The sequence below is a fragment of the Dioszegia hungarica genome, assembly GCF_025882075.1.
Source record: "Dioszegia hungarica strain PDD-24b-2 chromosome Unknown MKK02contig_6, whole genome shotgun sequence".
Taxonomy (NCBI): Eukaryota; Fungi; Basidiomycota; class Tremellomycetes; order Tremellales; family Bulleribasidiaceae; genus Dioszegia; species Dioszegia hungarica.
In genome coordinates this window covers 1,389,265-1,411,705 of record NW_026515768.1, presented here as the reverse complement: position 1 = coordinate 1,411,705, position 22,441 = coordinate 1,389,265, and the positions used below count along the sequence as shown (strand labels likewise).

General features: G+C 58.0%; 10 protein-coding genes across 10 annotated transcripts; 5 read left to right on the top strand and 5 right to left on the bottom strand.

The window, feature by feature from the left end:
• Positions 1 to 107: 107 nt before the first annotated feature.
• MKK02DRAFT_36120 (GPI anchor biosynthesis-related protein) lies at positions 108 to 1,233 on the top strand (the record flags this gene model as incomplete). The annotated part of the gene is made up of 7 exons (XM_053089352.1): positions 108 to 156; positions 209 to 299; positions 358 to 457; positions 513 to 547; positions 597 to 672; positions 725 to 963; positions 1,014 to 1,233. The coding sequence occupies 7 exons, from the start codon at positions 108 to 110 to the stop codon at positions 1,231 to 1,233; spliced, it is 810 nt and encodes a 269-aa protein (XP_052948103.1).
• Positions 1,234 to 1,335: 102 nt separating this feature from the next.
• Positions 1,336 to 3,783, bottom strand: MKK02DRAFT_42712 (uncharacterized protein; the record flags this gene model as incomplete). Its single annotated transcript, XM_053092124.1, has 3 exons — positions 1,336 to 1,361; positions 1,419 to 3,693; positions 3,769 to 3,783. 3 exons carry the CDS (start codon positions 3,781 to 3,783, stop codon positions 1,336 to 1,338), a joined length of 2,316 nt encoding a protein of 771 aa, XP_052948102.1.
• A 568-nt stretch (positions 3,784 to 4,351) lies between these two features.
• MKK02DRAFT_42711 (major facilitator superfamily domain-containing protein) lies at positions 4,352 to 6,551 on the top strand (the record flags this gene model as incomplete). The annotated part of the gene is made up of 11 exons (XM_053092123.1): positions 4,352 to 4,852; positions 4,897 to 5,012; positions 5,062 to 5,085; positions 5,131 to 5,322; positions 5,385 to 5,444; positions 5,499 to 5,509; positions 5,570 to 5,632; positions 5,685 to 5,851; positions 5,899 to 5,987; positions 6,035 to 6,081; positions 6,136 to 6,551. 11 exons carry the CDS (start codon positions 4,352 to 4,354, stop codon positions 6,549 to 6,551), a joined length of 1,686 nt encoding a protein of 561 aa, XP_052948101.1.
• Positions 6,552 to 6,672: 121 nt separating this feature from the next.
• Positions 6,673 to 7,309, bottom strand: MKK02DRAFT_36119 (putative DNA-directed RNA polymerase ii 13.3 kDa polypeptide; the record flags this gene model as incomplete). Its single annotated transcript, XM_053089351.1, has 3 exons — positions 6,673 to 7,018; positions 7,062 to 7,151; positions 7,245 to 7,309. 3 exons carry the CDS (start codon positions 7,307 to 7,309, stop codon positions 6,673 to 6,675), a joined length of 501 nt encoding a protein of 166 aa, XP_052948100.1.
• A 572-nt stretch (positions 7,310 to 7,881) lies between these two features.
• On the top strand, positions 7,882 to 9,022 carry MKK02DRAFT_23098 (protein-L-isoaspartate O-methyltransferase; the record flags this gene model as incomplete). Its single annotated transcript, XM_053086670.1, has 8 exons — positions 7,882 to 7,917; positions 7,995 to 8,048; positions 8,107 to 8,174; positions 8,227 to 8,360; positions 8,411 to 8,572; positions 8,683 to 8,800; positions 8,859 to 8,937; positions 8,981 to 9,022. The coding sequence occupies 8 exons, from the start codon at positions 7,882 to 7,884 to the stop codon at positions 9,020 to 9,022; spliced, it is 693 nt and encodes a 230-aa protein (XP_052948099.1).
• A 57-nt stretch (positions 9,023 to 9,079) lies between these two features.
• On the bottom strand, positions 9,080 to 13,499 carry MKK02DRAFT_22548 (Foie gras liver health family 1-domain-containing protein; the record flags this gene model as incomplete). Its single annotated transcript, XM_053086585.1, has 15 exons — positions 9,080 to 9,503; positions 9,549 to 9,666; positions 9,794 to 10,219; positions 10,266 to 10,426; positions 10,472 to 10,605; positions 10,654 to 10,973; positions 11,019 to 11,079; positions 11,127 to 11,188; positions 11,236 to 11,381; positions 11,418 to 11,647; positions 11,691 to 11,937; positions 11,984 to 12,247; positions 12,285 to 12,615; positions 12,657 to 13,014; positions 13,056 to 13,499. 15 exons carry the CDS (start codon positions 13,497 to 13,499, stop codon positions 9,080 to 9,082), a joined length of 3,726 nt encoding a protein of 1,241 aa, XP_052948098.1.
• Positions 13,500 to 13,783: 284 nt separating this feature from the next.
• On the top strand, positions 13,784 to 14,961 carry MKK02DRAFT_31774 (Spt20 family-domain-containing protein; the record flags this gene model as incomplete). The annotated part of the gene is made up of 3 exons (XM_053088374.1): positions 13,784 to 13,906; positions 13,970 to 14,263; positions 14,311 to 14,961. 3 exons carry the CDS (start codon positions 13,784 to 13,786, stop codon positions 14,959 to 14,961), a joined length of 1,068 nt encoding a protein of 355 aa, XP_052948097.1.
• A 465-nt stretch (positions 14,962 to 15,426) lies between these two features.
• Positions 15,427 to 17,241, top strand: MKK02DRAFT_42706 (uncharacterized protein; the record flags this gene model as incomplete). Its single annotated transcript, XM_053092122.1, has 3 exons — positions 15,427 to 15,750; positions 15,796 to 16,880; positions 16,923 to 17,241. 3 exons carry the CDS (start codon positions 15,427 to 15,429, stop codon positions 17,239 to 17,241), a joined length of 1,728 nt encoding a protein of 575 aa, XP_052948096.1.
• Positions 17,242 to 17,373: 132 nt separating this feature from the next.
• Positions 17,374 to 18,100, bottom strand: MKK02DRAFT_22677 (uncharacterized protein; the record flags this gene model as incomplete). The annotated part of the gene is made up of 2 exons (XM_053086608.1): positions 17,374 to 17,812; positions 17,907 to 18,100. The coding sequence occupies 2 exons, from the start codon at positions 18,098 to 18,100 to the stop codon at positions 17,374 to 17,376; spliced, it is 633 nt and encodes a 210-aa protein (XP_052948095.1).
• A 304-nt stretch (positions 18,101 to 18,404) lies between these two features.
• MKK02DRAFT_31771 (uncharacterized protein) lies at positions 18,405 to 22,332 on the bottom strand (the record flags this gene model as incomplete). The annotated part of the gene is made up of 4 exons (XM_053088373.1): positions 18,405 to 18,647; positions 18,691 to 19,524; positions 19,569 to 20,993; positions 21,031 to 22,332. 4 exons carry the CDS (start codon positions 22,330 to 22,332, stop codon positions 18,405 to 18,407), a joined length of 3,804 nt encoding a protein of 1,267 aa, XP_052948094.1.
• Positions 22,333 to 22,441: the final 109 nt, after the last annotated feature.

Sequence of the window (22,441 nt, the reverse complement as noted above, 5' to 3'; positions counted from 1 at the left end):
GGCACAAGATGAAACGCGTCCATTCCAGCGCAGCGAGCAGCCCTCTTGACCATATCCACAGCTGAGTGATAGCTCATACTAAGCAGATACCCAGCTCAGCATCGCACATGTCAAGGCATCACACAATAGACATGTCATCAGCTAACGACGGTACGAGTGAGCTGAGTCTTCTGCACACGTGTCAGACAGGGCAGAGCTCACTCCGCAGCCGATAAATACTCCATCATCCTCCCGACTTATAACGAGCGCAAGAACTTGCCTGTGATCATCTGGTTGCTGGCCAGGACATTTGAGGCCAAGTGGGTTGAACACTGCTCGGCTCTTATGCGTGCAGACGAGCTATAGCTGACTGGGTAGTGGGATCGATTGGGAGATCATCATTGTAGACGATGCGAGTCCGGACGGGACGCAGGACGTCGCCAAGCAGTTGGCGGGAGTGTATGGCGAGGACCGAGTAGTATGTACAGCTGAGGGTTCAGCACGATTGCGTCAAGACGAAGCTGATAGTATAGGTACTAAAGCCTCGAGCAGGCAAGCTAGGCTTGGGGTGAGCTTCCACGTCCGGACCTTGCGGGCAGACCCAGCTGACAATGCAGGACAGCATACGTCCACGGCCTCAACTTCTGTACCGGCAACTTTGTGATCATCATGGACGCCGACTTTTCACACCACGTATGCTCCCCCTCCCCCCCTTCCCGTTCCCAGCGGATCCGCTAACGCCCAGCCCAAATTCATCCCCGAGCTCATCCGCCAACAAAAAACGCACAACCTCGACATTGTCACCGGCACGCGATACTCGTCTCACCCCAAACCGGGCTTCTTGTCCGGCGTCAAACCAATAGGACTGGGTCCGGGCGGGGTGTACGGCTGGGATCTGAAGCGCAAGCTGGTTTCGCGCGGAGCCAACTTTTTGGCGGATACGGTGTTGCAGCCTGGGGTCAGCGATCTGACGGGGTCGTTCCGGTCAGTCCTTTCCGTTCGAGATAGAGCCAGAACGCAAGCTGATAAGGTAGACTATACCGGAAACCCGCTCTCCAGAATATCATCTCTCAGTGCACGTCCAAAGGCTACGTCTTCCAGATGGAAATCATCGTCCGGGCTCGCGCATTAGGGTACACGGTCGGCGAAGTACCCATCACGTTTGTGGATCGGATATATGGCGAGAGCAAGTTGTCGGGGAGTGAGATTGTGGGCTATGCCAAGGGCGTCATGTCGCTCTGGTGGGGAGTCTAGGTGCCTGAGTAAATACATGTAAAGAAATCCATCGCTATGTCTACAAACAATCTCGTGTCGCTTGTCTCTTACTGATCTGATCTACTACTTACGCACTATATACTACATGATGATATTGGCTCTTCCACCTTATCGTCACCTGTCCAGCTACGACATGACCCCACTCCCACTCCTACTAACCTCACCCCCCATGACCCTCCCGACTCCCGGCGATACCCCGGCTCCGGCTCCGCGCCAAGACCACCTACTCTCAAAGCTCCCAACGCTACTCTCGCTCCCTTTCCGCCTCATCGCCCGCGTACTCGCTCCTTCATCCACTCCGCCCGCCCGGCCGAGCCCCCAGCTCGCATGCGAGAGTGATGCCGAACCCCTTGTCCCCAGCGTGGGATGGAGCGAAGGCTGATACTCCTTCTGTTGCTGATCAAGCGGGAGGGGACTGGCGAGGGATGGCGGCCGCCGATTTTGCTCATCCACGGACCGATGAGACGGCGCGAGCGATGAAGGTCGATGCGGCGCATACGCATATGGTCCCGGCGTAGGAGGCCCAGATACCCCAGACTCATTGGGTATAGGCGCAAAGGTCACCGACGGGCTCGTGCCCAGACCTGGCCGCGGAGCACTCGGCGCGTAGTTGCTGATCATGCTCATCCGAGAGATGCTCGTTGGGCGGTGGAGAGACCCAGCACCGCTCGGGGCGCCATAAGCCGGGTTGGGGGCGGCGAATGTGGAGCTGGCAAGAGTGAGGATGGAGGCGTTATCGTTTGGAGGGGACGATGGACGGGGATTATGGATCGGGTGGGGGTGAGTGTGTTTGGGAGGAAGGGCTTGGAATGCGGGTGCCGAGGGGGTTGGGGTCGGACTGGATGGTCCAGATACGGGGAGAGAGGCGTCCCGCGAGAAAGAGGTACGGAGGGGTGAGGGGGGTACGGTGGTCGACATGGGTGAGCCGGAGATGGAGGAGTTGTGCACGGTAGAGGGTGGGGTCGTGGCGGTCGGGGCTGTGCTCGGTCCGGCTACTGCATTTTGTGGGATGTTGGGAGGTACCGACTGAGTGGGTGGAGTTACAGCTGTTGCTGGGGCAGGCGCGACCTGGGCAATATGCGCTACGGCCGGCCCAGAATCAAAGCTGACAATGGTCGTCGGCTTGGTACTCGCACTGCCATGCCGACTGAGCCCGTGACTGCTGCTCTCGTCGTAGCCGTACCGGTCCGATGCGTCTCCAATGGACGAGCTCGAGTCCTGGCGGCTCGAGAACCGCCTAGCGGGGGAGGTGAGCGAGCGGGACCGGTGTGGCTTGGGCGAGAGAAGCGAGGCCGAAGGGGTCTGCGACCGAGTCGACTGTGACGGAGTTGGCGAGGAGGGATGCGACGGCGGAATAGGCCGTATCGACGCATTCTCGTCTGCCCCGCCGGGTGTCCTGCTCCGCCGATCCCGGCCCGTAGCCAGGGAATCCCATTCCTCCCTCCTCCCTCCTGTGCTCCCCCACCTGACGCTCCCGTCCTCCCCAAACATCTCTTCCACCATACTCCTCCTCGCCGCGGGTCTTAGACTGGAGCTCACACTCCGTCCCGAACGCACACTGGGCGAGCGCGATCGCGTCCGGAAAGACACGCTTCGGTCGCCTAGGCCACTTGCGCTCGCCCATGCCGACGCGGACGAAGACATGATGCTTCCCTTGTACATGTGGATAGGCATCGACGGGTAGGGGTTGTTGGCCTCGCGCCGCCGCTCCCGCTCGGATGGGGAGGCCGAGAAGAGCGAGTACGACTGGAGGGAGTGGGCTTCCGAGCCGGACAAGATGGAATTGCGGACGGGGGTCTGGGGGAAGATTTGGGATGGGCTGAGCCGTGGTCGGTGTTGCGAGGTAGGAGTGGGGATGGCGAGTCTGGTGGCGGGTTGAGTGGATTTCGGCTTGATTGACGGTCGAGTCTGGCCGGTAGTTGAACCAGCTACGGGCTGGGTGATGGATGGAATAGCGATATGGCTGTCCCCCGCGCCCGTTTTGCCCTTCTTGGGCAACGTGGTGTACTTGCCCCGCTGCTCATTCGTATGCACACGGACAGTACTCGTCGTCCGCCCCGTCACGTCCGCGCTCGAGACCGCCGCCCCCGGCTCGGCAATAGAAGCCCTTCGCCCTCCGCCCAACTTTCGCGATATCCAGTTCAGGATAGGCTTGCCACCTCCCCCGTGTCCGTGTCCATGCGAGCCGCTACCGCTACTTGCGTGCTGAACATGACCGCTCCTATCCCCCTCCACAGGCTTGGACTTCGTTCCAGCCCCCACGCCACCCGAGCCTTCGCCCTCCTTTGAGCGGACTCGGGGCGGCTGGTGCGCGCTTGCGTACGCTTCGGCCTTGCTTAGACCGCCTCGGGGAGAGCTGGAAGTGTGATTCGCTGCATGAGGGGAAGAGGGCGTGGAGGGAGGGGTGTTGAGATGATGCGCCGACAACGGCTGGAGTGGCTGGATTGTCAGCGGCATCTCAAGGAGGGGGGAGCAGCCCAACCCGAGGACCAGGATAGTTAAGGCGATACTCACCACTGTGCTCGTCATATCTTCTGATTGACGAGACTCATACTCCAGGAGAGGGCGAACAGGGTGTGTAGAGGTAAGAGATGGTATAGAAGCAGGTGCGAAGGTGTGTTGCGTGCAAGGCTGACCGTGAGGCAAAGCCAAGCTAAGCCAGCCGAAATCATTCGGTGATCTTTCCGACGGAACGACCAAGCTTACGTGAGGGCCGGATAAACCCCTTCGGAGAAGACCGATAGTGGCGTTCGGACCTTGGTCGAGCATTTGAAGCTTTTTCAGCTGTAGCAAGTATTCGTTGAGTGGTAGGATGGAGCCATGCATACTGGGACCTAGACCGATGGTCGAAGATGGAGTGAGGACAATGGAGCGAGGCGATGCACCTGTGAAAAATCGCAGCGAGACGCAAAGTGGAGGTGGAGGTGGGGGAGAAGTGGGGACGCCCGCGCGCCGGAAAAACCTCTGTGGAGGGCTCGATTCGGGCCGAGAAGTAGAGCCGCAAGACCTTGAGTTGCGCGCTATTCAGTTGTTCCACTCCCTCATCTGTCCATAGTTCTCAAGCCTGTCGCGAGTTCGCGTTGTTCTTTGTCTCCACATGTCGTATCCTCAACCTGAAGCCGCTGGTGCGGTCAACACCAACGCCAACGCCCGGTCCGCCTCAATATCCTCCCACGACTCACATCATCGCCAGTCTGTCGACCTTCCTCCGCTCCCCAACATCCCTCGTGCCGTTCCTAATCGATATGCGGCATCTCGACCCGGACCCACTGTACCACCGCTCGGTGCGCCCGTCCCCGCGACCAGACAAGCGGGGTACGGCGGTGCTGGCTTTACGCCGGTCCAGCGCTCTTCCTCCCGCCTGTCAAATCGCTCATTCAACCAGACCTTCATAGACGCGCCAGTGACTATCACTGCGCTTCCCGAGATCAGGCGGCAAGAAACGCACGCGAGTGTGCGGACGGAGATGACCAAGGTGGAAGATGGGGGTAAGGCGGAAGAAGGGGGAGAAGGGATGTCGATGCAGGGGGAGAAGGGCAAGGTGGTGCAGGTTTCTCAGGATGGGACGGAGGTCACATTTCCAGACGGCGGAAAAGCGGTGAGTGTCCGCAGTGATGTACTGGGGTGCGAGCTAATGTGCAGGCCTGGCTGGTCGTATTGGGCGGAGTGTGCGCGCTGTTTTGCGGGTTTGGCCTGACTGCCGCATTGGGCGGGTTCCAGACGTACTACACGTTTACGCTCATCCCGACCTACTCTTCGTAAGTTATCTACAAGTCTGGTAGAGGACTCAGTGCTGATATCGACCAGGAGCACGATCGCGTGGATACCAGGGTGAGTCTAGTCATTGCCTTAATCCCCTCATCGCTCACACTCCAGGACCCAGGCCTTCATTACCTTCGGTCTAGCAGCCTTCACGGGCTCCCTGTTTGACAAATACGGTCACAAGCCGCTCATCTTCGTGGGCTCGGTCATGAGCGGACTCGGCCTGATCCTGCTGGGATTCTGCACAGAGTATTGGCAGTTGTTTCTGGTGCACGCTTTAGTGATTGGGATTGGGAATAATCTGATGTGAGCGCCTCCTCACGCTGTGCCGCACGCTCTCTGGCGTGGTTTCAGGCTGACAATATTAGCTTCATATCGCCGATGGGAGTCGTCGGGCAGTGGTTCTCCAGAAGACGCGGACTTGCTTTGTGAGTTGTCCTGCTCCGCCGTATTGTCTGAAGAGATGGAAGCTGACGAGATAGCGGTATACTTAGTTAGTCTCCTGATAGCATAGACGCGTTTGTGATGTACTTGTCGTACTGATACGCTACAGCCGCTGGTGCCTCCCTCGGATCCGTCATTTGGCCATTGATAATAGCAAAGCTTCCCCCCATCAGTAAGTCCACTATTACTATCACTCAGTCCACCTTGCTATGCTGACCGAGTAGTCGGCTTCCCCTGGACAGTCCGACTGATGGGCTTCATCACCATCGCTCTCGGCGCCGCAGCGTTCTTCCTCCTCAAAACCCGGTTACCTCCCAAACCCCCCGGGCCATTCTTTTACTTTAAAGCTTTCCGAAAGGTCTCGTATTGCTGCGTCTCCCTTTCGTCCTTCGTGAGTAATCCTCTCTGCTCGATACGGCACAGAGCTGACATTTCTAGACATATATCATGAGCTTTTTCAGCTTCTTGAGTTTTATCGGAACTTTTGGACAATTGGCTGGACTAGGTGATTTCGCACCATATCTTCTGTGAGTTCCACCATGTGTGAGACTTCATGCCTCGCTGACTCGTACAGCATCATCACGAACGGATCCTCAGCATTTGGGCGGATCAGTCTCGGGCGTGAGTTTCCAGCTTCTCTACTTGCTCACGCCGTCCTTCCGCGCTGACGTGCAGTCCTCGCCGACTATGTCGGCCCATACAACATCACAAGCTTTTCCATCCTCATTATGACCGTCCTCTACTGGTCCTGGATCGCCCTCCGTACCGAGCCCGGCCTGACCGCCTTTGCCGTCCTCTTTGGGTTCTGGTCCGGCGCGTACGTGAGCCAACAAGCGCCCATGTCGTCCGCCGAGGCCGACGATATGCGATTCGCAGGCACGCTCGTCGGGCAAGTCATGTTCTTCATGTCGATCGCGCAGCTCGTCAGTGGTTCGATATTCGGGGCGTTGTTGGGAAACGGAAGTCCAGAGAGTCAGCTCGCGAACGCAAATAAAGCGATAGCGTTCGGGGCGAGTATGATGACTGCGACGACTATATTGCTGGTTATTGGTCGATTGGCGAGGAGTAGGGAACTGTGGGCCAAGGTGTAGAGGCTGGGATCAGTAGATTAGTTGTAGCATAATCATTAGCTATCAGTCGTGGAATCTATCTTTTGCATCTGTCAATAGTGTTACAGTATAAGATACAACTCGAAACTCTCCCTTCTCCACGCTAGAAGTCATACACGTCGCCACCTGCACCGTTCGCACCGCCCACTGGACCCCCACCGCCCAACCCATCCGCATATGGGTCATACGCCCCACCTGCGCCCCGCCCACCCATGCCCATACCCATACCACCAGCCTCCGGTCCCATACCCATCTCGATATTTTTCGCCTGGTCCACAAATTGTTGCTTGATCATCGCTGTTTGCTGGATGAGGAGGGTGCATGCCCGCTTGAGTGCATCGGCAGGATTGGAGCGGTCGTCACATTGGATTTTGAGCTCGATGTTGTTTGTTTGGGGATGGGGAACTTTGTATCCTGCGAAAAGGACGGTGGGGTCGAGAAGGAGTTGGCTGGGAGTCAGCGCGAATGTGAATGGGCGCAAGGCAGACGTACCAACGAATCATGTGCCCGAGGGTGTGGTCCTGATTCCGGAGAGTGATAGTTGCGGCATTGGGGAGCTTGGCATCTTCAGCCAGAGTCAAGCTGGACGCGTCAGCGCATTGTCCAAGCGCGAAGACTGATACATGCGTGATACTGCGGGATACTACAACATGCTAAGCTGACAAGAAGACTTACGGCTTCTCGTCTTCCTGCAACAGCCACGACTCTATCCTATTCGGCTGGTTCTTGCCCTCCGACATCTCGTCTACGGTGGATGCTGATCAGGTTTACAGAACCGGCGGCCTGGTACGCGATACCTGGCTGAAGACGTTGAAGTCTAACGGACCTATCCATAACGATCAGCATGCGTCCCCTCGACCCGTACAATGATAGCAAAGGGAGAAGAGGCGGTAGGAGATCATGATAAGGATGATAATAATCGACATGTAGTCCACCCCGAAGGGGGCCAGTTTCCGTGGATTGACAGATATTATTTAGGTTTCTAATCACTTCGGGAGCAGGGGAGGGGCAGCGAGGAGGTCAGAGCGGGAGGTGTGACTTACCGGTTGAGTCACTCCTGTGATGATGTATAGGAATGTAATAATGGTTGAATGCAAGAGAGGCGCTGGAGAGGCTGGAAGCTGGTTTTGGCCTCTGATTGCAGTTTGATATCAGAGCGAAAGCCACGTCATGGCGAGCTCTGCCGTAAAGCGTGAGGAATGAGGAGCTGGCTGCGGGCCGCGGTCAGCCTGACAATGCCCTTCTGTGTGATCCACTATAATCAATCAACCAGGTGGCAAGACCTGATAGTACGCTTGAAATCCTCACCATCATGGCATGGAAATGTAGCGGGAGAAGCAATGAAGAGGTATGTGCGCCCTGATTCAGCAGCTCGCTCCAGCTAACCGTCCACTGACTCACCCGTAACTTCTGCTGACAGTGAAGCTGATTGACAATCTGCTCAAAGAAGGACTCATACAGGCGCCACTAGTTGCAGAGGTGGGCTGATTATCTGCAGCGTGAGAGGATTTCAGCACGGGCGCACTGAGCTTTCCAGGCCATGCGCAAGGTGGACAGGAGGAACTATGTTCCCGACGTTCAGCTGGCGTATCAAGACTCCCCTCAGTGAGTCCATTAAAGTGGCTCGTATAAGCCTTGTGCCATAGCTAAGACTCAGGATCATAGGATACGGCGCTACCATATCCGCCCCGCACATGCACGCGCTCGCATGCGAGAACTTGCTGCCTTTGCTTCAGCTTGCGGACAAGGAAGCGGGTGCTATCCTGGACGTAGGGTGCGGAAGTGGTTACTGTGAGTCTACCAGCATCCTGTATTGGCGCCGAAGGGCTGACCTCAGGCAGTGACGGCAGTACTGCATCATCTCGCCCCTAGCGCGACCGTTGTGGGGATCGACCATATCCCCGGCTTGACCCAGATGTCGCGAATGAATCTGGCGAAGGATGGCTTGGCGGTAGACTCTGATGATGCGCGCATACGTATAGTCACCGGAGACGGTCGAAGAGGTGAGATACCAAAACTTTCTTATATGCCGGCTCAAGCTGATGCCGCAGGATGGGCAGGTCAGGGTGAGGGGCTAACTCTTACAAACGCAGAGGATGGAGCTGAACAGCAGGACCATATCAGGTCATCCATATTGGAGCTGCTGCCCCCGAGATACCTCAAGATCTGGTCGATCAGCTAGCTAAGCCAGGTCGGATGTCTATACCGGTCGGGACGGACAGACAAGGCAAGTCTTTCGCTCTAACAGCCCGACAGGGAGTAAGACCGGAAGGCTTATTGAAGCGGGAGGGCTGACTATACAGATATTTGGCAAGTCGACAAATCGGCGGAGGGAGAGGTGACCAGGACCAAGCTCTTCGGGGTCAGGGTAAGTTGCTTTCTCAGCTGATAACGCCAGCTAAGCTAGGCAGTATGTCCCTCTCACGGACGCTGATAGTCAATGGCAGGAATGAGGTAGCGTGGTAGATGTTGTACATAGGATTCATACACCAGACTGAGATGTATCAAGATCAGGGCTGTACAAACACCCTACCCACACCCCCCTTACCCATCCCTGGGCCTGAAAGCAGCACATCCCGCCTCGCGTCATCCACACCCTCATATACCCTGATTCGCGGCAAGTCCACCCATCCCGTTGTGCTCACCGGCACACACTCCACCCTGATCTCCCGCTGGCTATTCGGAGGTATATCCGCCAATCTCGCCACCCTATTGCCCATCCATACGAATGCATCCGATATGTCCACACTTACTGCAGTGTCGGGTATCGAGTGGGTCGGGTGCGAGTTGGTAATGGTAATGACGACGGGAAAGGGATGTTGTAGGTGAACGGTCTTGGGAGTGCGGAGTTGGGCGGTCAGGAAGGATTGTTGAGTGGGGAAGACGAGGGGTGGGAGGGGTAAGATGTTCTCGATGAATTCGGACGCGTCGTCACTGGATATGTCAGCTTGAGGTTAGAAGACGATGTGATCGGCTCACCTTCGCCAGCTGATAGCTAGGTTTGCCGGTATGTCACCCTGAGGCCCTGAGGCGGAAGCTTGACGCGGCCGCAAAGTGTACTTCGTCACCGTGCTATATACCGTATGTTCGGTCCAGCCTGACGATGAGCTAGGGGTCACACCAAGAAGACAGAAGCTCACGCTGCGCGACAAAGGGGTCGATGGCGAGAGTGTTGGCAGACAGCTCCGCGTTTTCCAGTCCCTAGCTGATCAGCTCAGGCCAACTTCGAGATGAGAAACGTACCGCTTGCGTCAAAGACAAGCTGCCGACCTCGATCCCTCTGACTTGATTCCCGGTAAAGATCGTACTGATTGTAGCGTCGACCACCAGGCCGTCATCCATCATCCTGGTTGGCGAGTACGTGACCCGAGTCGACATGCCGAACGGCGCCATGATCGGTATAACTGCTGTCGCTTCAAAATCTTCCGCTCGAGCTGGCATATTGGAGGGCGAGTCGGGATCGTCTGTCGATGATGAGACATCTGCTGCGACAACGGTGGTCTGCAGCGAGACGTCAATGACCTTCGTCCCGATAGCGGACGACTTGAGATGTATCGTCCTCTCCAGCGCTTCGCCAGCTTTCAGTAGGCCGAGATCGAGGTCTTTGAGCAGGCTGGTGGACTCGTTGGCGTCCAGCGATATTGACGATTCTGCCGGTATCAGCTACTGTCGTCCCCGCCGCGCGAAAGTGCTCACCTTCTCCCTCTTCTCCAGGGTGGAGAAATACCGACATCACTAGCTCCAAATCCCGCTCATCCCTGCTCGTGATCTTCACCTTCACTGGTATCCTCTCGCCCATGAAGGCTGGAGGAAGGTGATCCAGCTTGAGGTCGACGAGGTGAGGGCTTGTGATGATGCTAAAGAGATTAGCTCGCCCCTGAAGACTGATCAAGATCGCTTACCGAATAGAGCTGGAGATACCTCCAGAGGGCACATAAGATACCTCGCCCGCCATCCACTCCTGAAGTGGCGTTGGGTCGAACCCGAGCTGAAGATCCCAGACGCCCTGCTTAAGCAAGAGGCGGACTGATGAGACCTATACTCTGAGCTGGCAGTCCCATATCACTTCAGAGACAAGACCCACCTCGCAGTCACCCTCGGCGTCACCCAGTAGCGTCCCTTGTAGCACAACTACCTGTCCGGGACTCCATTGTAGGCGTGCTTTCGAGGTGGCTTGAGGCTCGGAATGGTGGATCATTCCCAGGTCGACCAGTGATACCTTACCGTCCGATGAGGAATCGGCTTCGATGGTGCAGTCGGGTCGACCATCCGAGAACGCTATGACCGCTGACGAAAATGCCAAGTCTGATATTTGGACATCGTCAGGACAAGCGATCGAGATCTGGAATGAGACCGAGCTGGAGACGGGAGCTTCTGCCTGCCAGAAGCCAGCTCGGACATCCACTGTCGGAATCAGCCGGTGCACTACGAATGTCTCGGGTTGCTCACATAATGGCTTGTCTTTCCCCATGTCCAGAATTATAGGCTCCTCGCTGGCGGGAGCGGTAGTCTGCACTGTCAGCTCGGTTCCGCACCCAAGACAAGGGGGAAAATGACCTTCATCAGGGATAACAGATCTTCAGGCAGTGCCATGCGATCTTCGCCTTCTATACCGCTATCTGTCCTTATCAGCCATGATTCCTCAGAAGCAGCGAGCGAAGCTCACCTGGACACATCATCTCGACCAGGAGTCTCGCGGCGGACTCGACTTGCCCGGTATGTTGAGCACACTCATACCACAACTTCCGGATCTGGCGGACGATCGGCGTCCACTTATCTCTCTGGAAGGTCGGCGAGATACGCTCAAAGAAGCTGCCTGATCAGCTCCGCCCCAGCAAAAGAGCTCACCGCATGGCCATGTCATACTGCGCAGACTGGCAGTAGGACTCGGCTATCCTGTACGCCACGTACAGCGCGGTCCTATTCTGCGCCATGTCTTGCTCTTTGAGCAAAGAGTAAGCTTTGGTGAATAGCTCAACGACGACGGCGGAATGATCGACCTTCTTTTCATTGGCGAAGCCGGGAGCGGCCGACACGTAGCCTGACGCAGCACCTGACTCCGAAGCAAGAGCATCCTCCTGGTCGATCAGCACATCACCATCGCCCGAGCGCTAGACTTACCTCCAAAGCAAGCGCCTCCTCGAAGCGCTTTTGACGTTGGACGGAACAGCTTGCAGCGGTGTAGAAGTAAAATGCGGGTGACTGGAGGGTCTGAAGTGGATTTGTTGATGAGATAGGGGTTGACCAGTATTCTGGTGTCGGGGGCATTGCAGCTGATTGGGCGGTGGGAAGGACAGGCGGGGCGAGGATTGGTATACGCAGACCTGACTGGACGCCCGCTTCCAGCAGCTCTGCAAAAATGCGGTATCTACACGGGTCAGTTCATGGATCGATAGTCTGGGAGACCAGCTCACTGTCGGGCGATCCAGCTCCAAAACTCGAACGTCTCCTCCCCGATCCCCCAGCCTCGCGATAGGTCCCCAAACCGCTTCAAATGCACAAAGAAAGGCCCGAGCACCTTGGCCGAGTCGTCGCCGTACAGCAGCAAGCGGCATATCCTCATGGCGACGCAATCAGCCAGCACCTTGGCCTCCGCCCATCGCTTCGTCCGCGGTGGTAAAGTCTGGGTTGAGGAGAACATCCGGGCCAGCTCGTTCCAGCAGTCTTCGTAATGCCTACTAGTCAGCTCATTCTAAAGGGGACAACTGGACGTACCGTCTGGCTTCGTCGAGATCGCCTCGGATCTCGGCAAACCACCCGCTCTTCCAGTCATACCTGACCGCCCATCCTTGCGCGCCTAGCACCTTCCCTGCGGCGCCTGGGACGGCTAACGAGCTAGTCGACACTCGTGCTCGTTTTCGCTTCACGCGCTTTGCATGGGCAGAGTAGTATTCCGCCGCCGAGTCGAAGAGCGCGTCCTGCAGACTCTGTACGAATTCGGGGAGTTGATCCGCAGGTACAGGGGAGAGGACGAAAAGCGAAGCTTTGGAGGATAGGGCTGACGCGCGGCGGAGGTATGATAGTCGGGGGTCAAGTGCGGGTGAATCTGCAAGTCAGCGAGAGTAAGCTTCTCCTGATGAGACTTACCGAGAGCTGCAGCGCTAGCCATCAAGACAACCGTCAACTTGATGCCCCTCTCACCCAGTCTTCTCCGCCTATCCCCTATCTCCTTGACCAGCGCCTCATCCATTTCTTGCTCCTTTGCGCGCCTCTCCGCGTTTTGTGCCTCGTTCCCGCCCAGGATATCCTCAACTTCCCCTTCTTCAGTCGACTCGTACAGTCGTAAAAAGAGCACAAAGACCGAAGGGACCATCTCGGCGTGTTTTCGGACCCAGATAGGGGCAATGAGACCGTCCGGGTAGAGCGGGGAAGTGGGCGTCAAGGGTGAGAGGGGAGAGCGGGGAGCGGAGATATCGACCTGGGATCCTGCTGGACTGGGGTTGATCTTGCGCATAGGAAGTCGGACGTGCTGGACAATCAGCTCACAGTCGATAGGCTAATGGTAAAGCGTACCTTGTCGACCAGCATGATCCTAAAGTCGCGTCGCTCAGACTGCTTGACCCACACCTTCCCTTTCCCGCCCAGACCCTCCAGCGACTCCCGCAGATTTCGCACCAGCAGCTCAAACTCATCCTCCTCCGCATCCACGGCAAGCTGGATGCTGGAACTAGATTTGGACGGCCCAGCGACCTGGTCCAAAGTCTTCGAGCCGTCCTCGTTCCGGATAGGAGGGGAGGTGGCCGGAGGGGAGATCGGGAGAGACATGTGTGCCAGTGGGCTTGGCGACGCTATCGGTGTTGTAAGAGCTGGTCCGCCATGTGAAGCTTCCAGACGTGTAGCGGTGGAGCCGGCGCGCGATCGCTGGCCTGAACCAGAGGCTAGAGAGGCCGCTCGGTCCCTGGACGACGGGGTCAAGCCGGCCACGAACATAAGCGGCTGGGGGTGCGCGAGGAACTGTGTGTCAGCATGGAGAGGAAACATTTGTTCTGCCAGCTCACCTCATGAGGATATGAGTTCATCTTGCTCAGGAGACCAAGATGGAGAAGGTAAGGTGAAGTATGTTTGGTGGACAGAGGTGAAGCCCAAGTTGCTCCGCATTCCTCTTTTGCCTTTCGACATATCACAACCCAAACATCCCATTCATCCGCCTTGTATCCTGGATTAGCAGTCTCGCGTCGGTACACTCGCCAGAGGCCCAGCATACCATCGTAATCATGGCAAGCGCCTCAGGATACAATCATCAGCGATTCGCCCGCACAGTCCTCAAGAAAGCCCGGAAATGGGAGGCGAGCTTGACTGTCCAGCTCCACCCTTCTTATTGGAAGTTTGCCGAGTCTGTGAGTTGCATTCACCCCAAGAAGTCCACCACGGATCAAATATCGCATCGACTGACTATCTAGCCCCACAACTTCCAATATGAAGGCCCTATGCGCCCCTTCCTCCTCGCCCTCCGATCTCAAGTCATCCCGTCCGCCCTCATCCCCTTCCTTTATGACATCAATCCACCCGTTGCTTTTGTGGATGGATGCCTCGTCGTCGAGGTCCAGGACTTTAGGCGGATACCGGATGTGCGCAGCAGGGTGGTCATGCGCCCGGCTGCGGAGAGTCTTGCGCAGACTATAGAGCATATGTTGGAGAGGAGAGGCGAGACCTGGGAGGAAGGGCTGGCGCTAGAGCTGGAGTCGAGCATTATCGTGAGTCCAGTCTAGGAGCAAATACAAAAAACTGTGCTTACTCTCAGGCCGCAACATCGCCCCCACTTTACCTCGGGACATCTCTTCTCGCTACTCGCAATGCCGTCCTCTCCATGGCTCTCACTTCACCCGCGACTCCCGGTCTCTCGGCCGATGGGCACCTCCGTTGTCCTAAGACCGCCTCAGAACCCGCGTCATCCACTTCGGACCGGATGCGCAAGCTTCTTCGTGCTGGCGGAGGTGTCGGCGCAGGTCATATGGGAGGTACCGGCTTCCAGCCCAATTGGAGCATTCTGCGACTCAAAGAACGGATGGCGGATATCGAGCGGATCAGGCTGGCGGAGAAGGAGGCGAGGGAAGCTGGGCTTTGGCATCCCGGCCCACCTTTACCCGGGGGAATTGGCGGTATTGGGGACATGCAGCCACAACAGGGACCCAGTGGGGCAGGGATGCCAGCAGAAGAGCAGGCACCGCCACCTCCCCCGCCAAAGAAGAAGAAAAAGAAGCGGGCGGCAGACGATGGAGACAAGGATACGGCGGCAGCATCGGCACCATCTGCCAAGAAGAAGAAGGGCAAGGCAAACGAATCGCCGGACAAGCCGATGGGGGCGGTGAAGCCGAAGGTGGAGGAAGGGGAGGAGGTAAAGCCGCCTCCCAAGAAGAAGCCAAAGAAGAAGGCGGTCAAGACGGAGACTTAGGGATTGAGGGTGCGGTAGTATGCCTGTTGTATATAATAGATGATTGTATCGTCCCACAGTACAGTATCGCTGCAATGTTGTAATAGCCCGCTCTGACCGTCGACTTGATCGCTTCGACATCCCGCTGGTGCACGCGGGCCCTTGTTCTGGACGTGCATCAGCGCAACCTTCCTTGATGGGCAAGTCTAACCCTCCGAGGGATGGAGTTGGGCATTTACAGTATCCAGGTGCGGACCCCGTCCATCAGCCTGTGCCACCGCATCCACCGCGCACCGATCCCCACTGGTGAAGCGGCCGGACGAGGAATGAGTAGTTGCTCGCTTCCGACGGAAGAAACACAGGTCGGGCCAAAGGCTTCAGCATTAAACGCGTCAAGACTTGCATCTCGCAACTTGAACCGGCTTACCGGATTCGCTCTATCCCCCTTCTCTTCACATAGATCAATCAGGAGACACCTTCCTCATCATGCCAGCTATTCCGAGCAACAGGAGAGGTCAGGCAGTGATGCGCCCCGGTCAGTCTCTCCCAAAGGTCAACGGCAAGGAGCCAGTGACTGACCTTTCCGCAGAGCCCACTGTTCCTCCTACCGTCTCGAGGATCCGTCGAGGCGGCAAAGCTGCGCAGGAGGCGTACAGCTGTCTCGACATCCGTCAGAGCATCTTTGCCTTCCTGGACCGTGCGACGCTCGCGGGAGCCCTCCGGCTCAGCCGGAAGTCCACCGCCAGTGTAGCGGAGATACTCTACCATAGAGTAGGGGTGTCGGTCATGGCCAGTATGGGTCGCGGGACGGTATGTCTTATTCGAATCGCTAGTATAAGCGGCTGATATTGGCAGGAGAGGCGCAGGGTATACTGCGACGCCGTGCGGATCCTAGACCGAAACACTCCCCCTCCCTTCGAGCCGCTCCTCGCGGAGTATGGCCCTCGGCACGCCGAGTTCCAAAGAGCTCCGGTCCGCTTTGACCTCAAAAGGCTCAGCTCCGACCTTGTCATCTGGCTTCGGAAATTCCCAAACCTCCGCACCATCTATGCGGATCTCCCGGCCAACGCAGCGGATGACGCGTACGTCGTATACATCAACGAGGTCCGAGGCGCCGAAGCGAACTCTGTATTATCTATACGGGTCGAGCTGGAGTCCAAAGTCCAAGTTGAGATGTACGACTATCCTCTTCCTATCCCCAACGCCTCCCTCCTCCCTCCTCTCCCAACCAGTGATCTGATGGCCATCTCACAGACGATCGCTATACAACTCCTGGCCAACACCAAAAGGATGTGCCCGATACGGCTCGACCAGCTTCAAATGTCGGCGCATTTCTCGCGGTGGAAGACGTGGCTGTATCTGGACCCCGCGCTCGATGCGCGGGTGAGCAGTATAGACCACTACGTCGTCGGCGAGGAGATGCGCGTCTCGGTGGACGATTCACTGTCGTTCCTGGCGGAAAGGAGACAGCGCGGGTGCGCTCCCATCACCCGATTCACCCTCTGCCACACACCGAACGCCTTCCTGGCCACGGACGGACCGCCAATGACGGCCGAACGCCTGCGTGCCATTGCCGCAGCGATCGGACCTCAGCTCCAGGAGCTCCGCATCAGCATGTCGGCGGTCTGGAGCAGCCCAGCGATGAAGGATCTCCAGATCCCAATCGGTATCTTCGACAACGCATTCCCCTCCCTTCGCAAACTCTTCCTCGGTTTCGAGTACAACTCGACCTCTCTCAAACCTACCGCGTCGCTCCACGGGATGCCTGCTCTGCAGGTGTTCCATATGGAGAACAAATTCCGCTTCCCCGAGCCGGACATCACCAGGATGCCGGAAATGGTGTATGGTCTTGGCGCAGACGAGTGCACTTTTTATTGCCATGGATTGATTACGGTGCTGGAGATGAAGGCTATGAATGAGAGTGTACAAACCCTCCGAAAGTAAGTGCCTAATCATAGTCTTGTGCATTACTGACAGGACAGGCAACGCCGCGAGCAATCTCTTCCCATAACCCGGGATGAGCCTCAGGACCGCCGCGAGCCATCCCTTCCAGTGTCCCGGAATATGCCTCAAGGCCGCCACGCTTCCTCACCAGGGACTGACCCGTCGGACTGGTTCGAGATCACACAAGCCCCTCCGAAAACTCGCAATGTGGCTCCAAACCGCCAGGCGTCCTCGTCTGCGGACGACAAGTCGGACTGGTTCGAGATTAAGCAATCCCCTCCCAAACCCCGAAATGGGCCTCAGCGCCAAGTGTCCACTTCCGCCCGGAAGCAGTCGGACTGGTTCGAGATTGTATAGACCAGCAAGGCATTGTATTTTGTATTCTTGGGCTGGTGATTTTGTATTCGGGGTCTACCACTTGTATGGATTGAAGCATCATTGATTGCGCATTTCTCTCTCGTGTATCGTTCTGAACGATTCTATCTCTATTTACAACTTCCTAAGCCTCGCTGGTACCTTCGACCCCCTCTGCTTGAGCTTGACATTCCCAAACACTACCACCCACCATCCCCAGATAGCCACCACCCCATTCCCCACGCCAACCACCTTGCCCAGGGCACCAATCGACCCAGTATTGTACGATACCGCCGCCATGACCGTCGTCAGACCCACCAGGACGTAGAGTATCGGTGTACGCGTAGCGTTGGTAGCCGGAGGCGCGTAGTGCGGGATCAGACCAAAGAGGACGATGAGTGCGATGGAAAGGAGACCGAACCCGATGGTGTGGCAAAGGAAGGATTCGAGGGGCGTGAGGGTGTCGTAGTGCTCCTCGCGCTGAGATGTGGAGAGGGTGGTGGCGGGTGCGACTTGAGCAAAAAAGAGGAGGAGCCGGGGGAAGAGGAGGAGAGGTGTGGCGAGGACAGTGAACCTGAGGTATCAGCCGTGAACCGCGAAGCGCTATATGGTGGTAAAGGCAGCTGAGTATCGCAATATCCATTGCACATCTCCAATGATCTACTCACCATATAGCAGTCCCACAGCCCCAGACACTCGTAACGTCCAACCCTCCTTCCTGGAGATGCACCGCCGCCTTCGCCTTCTCCTCTGCCAGCCTGTACGCCTTGCCCAGCCCGCCCTGCGCTTGTATGTCGGGATGTCTCGGAGGAGGCGTGGGAGCCTTGCCTTTAAGATTGCGTAGCTCTATACCTTCTGACATTGTGCGGTGTAAGTGACAGATTGGAAAGTGAAGGGACGAAGGAGGAGCTTCTGAAGTTGTTCTGCAGCCAACGCGTCATACCTCAACGTGGAAGCCCCTTCCGACGGAAGTCAAGATTGCTGTGGGTGTTGGTAGTCTCGACACCCGACCTCAACAACCTCAAGGCGCTGAAGGGACTACTGCGGGAAGGAGCTGTTGTCGAGATTAGGTGTGGCAAGTCTATAGCTGGCCATCAGCCTCATACTATAAATGCATATTTGATACACCCAAGATCCACTCGGCAATCCTCTTGCTGCCAGATTCCCTACTGATTCGCCTGATCCGCCACTAGATCTCGATCCATCGCCCTCGCTGCCCTCTCCGCCTCTTGCACAGCACGCACGTTCGCCTCGGGCGTGTCCGCCACGGTAGATGGTACCGCCCCCGCTGCCGCTGTTGCTGCAGCGCCCGCAGCAGGCCGTCTCCGACGTCTCCTGGGAAGGGTGATGATCTTTGGCATGGGTCGGTCGTCCAGATCGAGAGCGACATTGGTGGCCGCTTGGAATGCCTACGGCGTCAGCGAAGTGCTACTGCCCTTACACTTGACTCACCTCGATCCAATCAACAACCTCTCTCGCACCCTCCGTCTGCAACAAGAACTGCTCCCCCTCCGACCTGATCCTGACCACATTCTTCCGCTTGACATAGTCCGCCGCCAGTCCACTCTCGGCGCTCTGAAGGGTATACTGCCGGACGAGATGGTTCGTCTGGAAGTGGGCCAGCGCGGAGGTGGTACCACCCGAGCTGGACGGAGCGGCAATCGTGGTCGCACCGACCGAGGGACGGCGATTCGACTTGGCGAACAAGGCTGGATCCTTCTCGGAACTCGCAGCAGAGGCGGGCGTAGCGAGAGAGGCGTTGGATGTGGATGCTGAACCGCCAGATACGGATGTCCGCCGGGAAGAGTCGGACACGCTGGTGCTTGACCCAAGGCCAGTGAGAGATCCTCGACGTCCCGGGTCAAAGCCCGCTGGAAGACCTGATACGCTGCCCGCGCGTGTCCGGTCGGCCACGGGGTTGAGGGGACTATTGGTAGATCCCCGCCTGCCCCCTCCCGCGGCTACACCGGCCATGACCGCCTCGCTCACACTCCCTCTGCGACCACCAGCACCGTATGCACCCGAGGTACCCGATGATGCGCTCGCCCGACGCTGCTGGTCCGCCGGAATATGAACGTGGAGGTACTCTTCATCGTCGTCCTCGGCGATGGGGCTGATGCCGGGCGGTGCACCTTCCCTCGGGACGAAGCGGTGCGGGTCGAATTTGTACAGCGTAAGGGCAGTTCCGCGGAGGATACAGTAGTATTTCTTCCAGCTCCGATCGCGGGCCTGTACGCCTGGAGCGGTGAATTCCATTTTGCGGGATAACATCCCTTCGATATGAACCTGACGGTCAGTTTGTCACCGTGATGTCACTGAAGTTCACTTACAGCACACCAGTACCCCGGCAGGACCTCCCTCCCCTCATCCTCCCTCGGCTTGGGGATGACCACACCCGGGTGAGGCGGCTCATATCCTGGCGGCTCGGGCTCCGAGTCCCCGACATCCCCCATCGACCTCCTCCGCTTGACTTTGGTCTCTGACTTGAGTTTGGTCTCGGACCCCTCCTTCCCTCTTGCCCAGAAGACCTTGCTCGCTCCGCCCGGCGTGGACGGTGTAGGCGGTGCCCGAAGCCAGCCTGGAGTCTGAGCACCTGCTTCCCACAGAAAGCTCTGGTGCGCGGGCATTTCGATGCGTTGGGGCATGTCCGCGGACCGGACAGCTTCGCCGGATGTGATGGGTGTCAGGCGGGGCATGAGTTCCGAGCTAGAGACGAGGGTAGGCTCCATTGCTAGATCGTTGGCTAGCGCAAGAGGCGGTTCGGGACTTTCTGTTTCTCGCTCCGGTTCCGGCCGACGCAGATCCACTAGGGACTGGGATGCCCGACTGTAGAATGATGGGCGAGTGGATGAGGTTGGGCGAGTGTCACCAACGGACGGGCTCTGCGGCAGCGACGTATTGGCAGTGTATGGTGAGTGAGTACTGGAGCCTTCGTCGGACCCGTCGTTGCCCTCGCCGGTATTGCTAGAGATGTCCGAAGAGGGGGACGCGAGAGGTGGCTCTGCCCGTGGGGACGATGTCGCAGGTGCAAGCGGGGCAGCGAGGCCAAGATCGAGAGGCGCAGCGAGCGGGGCAGCAGCGATCGGCGCACTGGACTCCTCCGGCAGCTCGACGCTCTGTGATGGGGGCGTAGCAGCCGCATTGCCAAAGTATCCCTCATCACTCGAGAGCGCTCGCTGCAGACCCGATGCCGGAGCCTTGGGTGTTTTTGCGGCCGGCTTGAATGGAGTCAAGCTGGGAGTGGTAGAAGCAAAGCTTGTCCACCCGCCTCCGGTGCCACTGGAATTCCCGATGGACCACTGAGGCTCGCCATTCGTTTGCGCCGTAGCCCGTGCTGGCGACTTGTCCGGAACCTGAGGCAGAGGAACAGCCGCCTGCACTGGCGAGACCGATTTGAGCAGGGGCGGACTGAGCTGTGCTCTCCGCTCCAGCAGGCTCTCGGCCTGGGTCGCCGGACCCTCCTCTTCCTCCGTCACCGTCGAGATCTTGAGCGAGCTCGACGGCGTGACTTTCCCGGCCGTCGAAGCCTTCCCTTTCCCTTTACCCTTCAGCCGATCGAGCGGACTCATCGCCTTCCCCTTCCCCTTGCTCTTCATAGGCGACGGCTCGGTTTCCGTTTCCGGCTCGGAGTCGTCATCTTCCTCCCCACCTTCCACCTCGGTATCCGATCCATCATCGTCATCGTCGTCGTCGCCGGCTTCTCCGCCATCGTCGACGGGCATGGGTTTTGTTGAAGCCTGGCGAAGCATGACAGGCTGTAGCGTCAGCAAGCCTATAGGGTACAGAACTCACCATAGCTCTCCTCATCTTCCTCAATTCCTCCTCTGACGACGCCGACTTTCCCTTCTCTTTTGACCCCGAGCCCGGCATGGAGAACGGGAACCCCCCTCCACCCGGCGTGCGTGGTGTAGCCATTCCAGGCGTCCCCAGACCACCCCATCCTGGCGTGCGGGGCACGCCCGGCGTCCTTGGCGACATGACTGCTCCACCTCCCTCCTTGCCCATCCCGCCCCATCCTGGCGTGCTCGCCCCGCCCGCAGCCTGATTGAACCCCGCCCAGCCCTGCATCGTTGGCAAATTCTTGATCGGCTGTGGCATGGGAGGCGACTGAATGAGCGTGGTCCGCCTCGACGGCATCGCAGGCCGCATTTTGCCGTTGGGACCGACGATCATGCCTGGTATGGGTGACATTATTGGTGTACTACCGGTCGGAGAGGCAAGTCTGGATACAGATGTGGAAGGGGTAAGACCGGAAGGGGTGGTGGCGGTAGGGGTGGAAACGAGGGGCTCCTCGCTCTCCCGCCGAGAAGAAGATTCAGACGCCAATAGTGGTTCCCGCTCGATGAGTGGTCCGGTGCCGATATCGCCCTTCTGCGTCTGCAGCTGTAAAGACGGCTTGGCCCGCGGTGCCTCCTCGATCTTCGGCAACTCTTCCGTCCGCCGAGTGGGAGTGACTGGCGCAGCCGCCGTTTTTGGCGCATCCGGCTTGAGCGGTTCCCACGACGCCAGCTTTCCCCTCATATCCAATGACCGCCTATTCTCATTCTCGCTCATCCCTCCTCCCGCTAGCGGACTGGGTGCTGGCGGGCTCGTCCCATTGATTTGTCCGTCCGGCGCTATATCGGCGTAGCTGTCCTCATCCGGCAGGACAAGAGGGTACGATGGCGCCCACTGCCTGCTCCCGCGCTTGCTCGCTGCGACCGGCGAAGCTTCTGGCGAGGCAGACTGCGACAAGCTAAAGTTCTCCGGGAACAGGGCTGGAGAGCCTAGGCTGCCTCGTCGTCCGGCCGCCGCACCATTCCGCTGAGGCGTCGCATTGACCTCTTCCCACCCAGATGTGATATCCGAGCGGGGTTGGTCTGAGCGGGGCTTGAACAGCTCGCTCGGACTAGACAGCTTGCGCCGCATATCCGACTTGGCCTCGTCACTCATTCCGCCTTTGAAGAAGCTACGGAGCTTGCCCCCTCCGGCAGTTGGAGGGGAAGAGTGCGCCATGGGCTGATCGACGTGCGAGGTGACGGGTGTGTGGGTGGATTTGTCGGTGAGCTCGGCAGGAATATCGGACCCGCGGCGCTTGTGGAAGAGGGAGGGCATGATGGATGAAACTCAATTGAGCTGAGGAGAGATAGGTATAATCCTGATGAGTCAGCTGCTGAGGTCCCGCTTCGGTCGCAAGACCAGCTGAAACACGGGCCGGGACTGG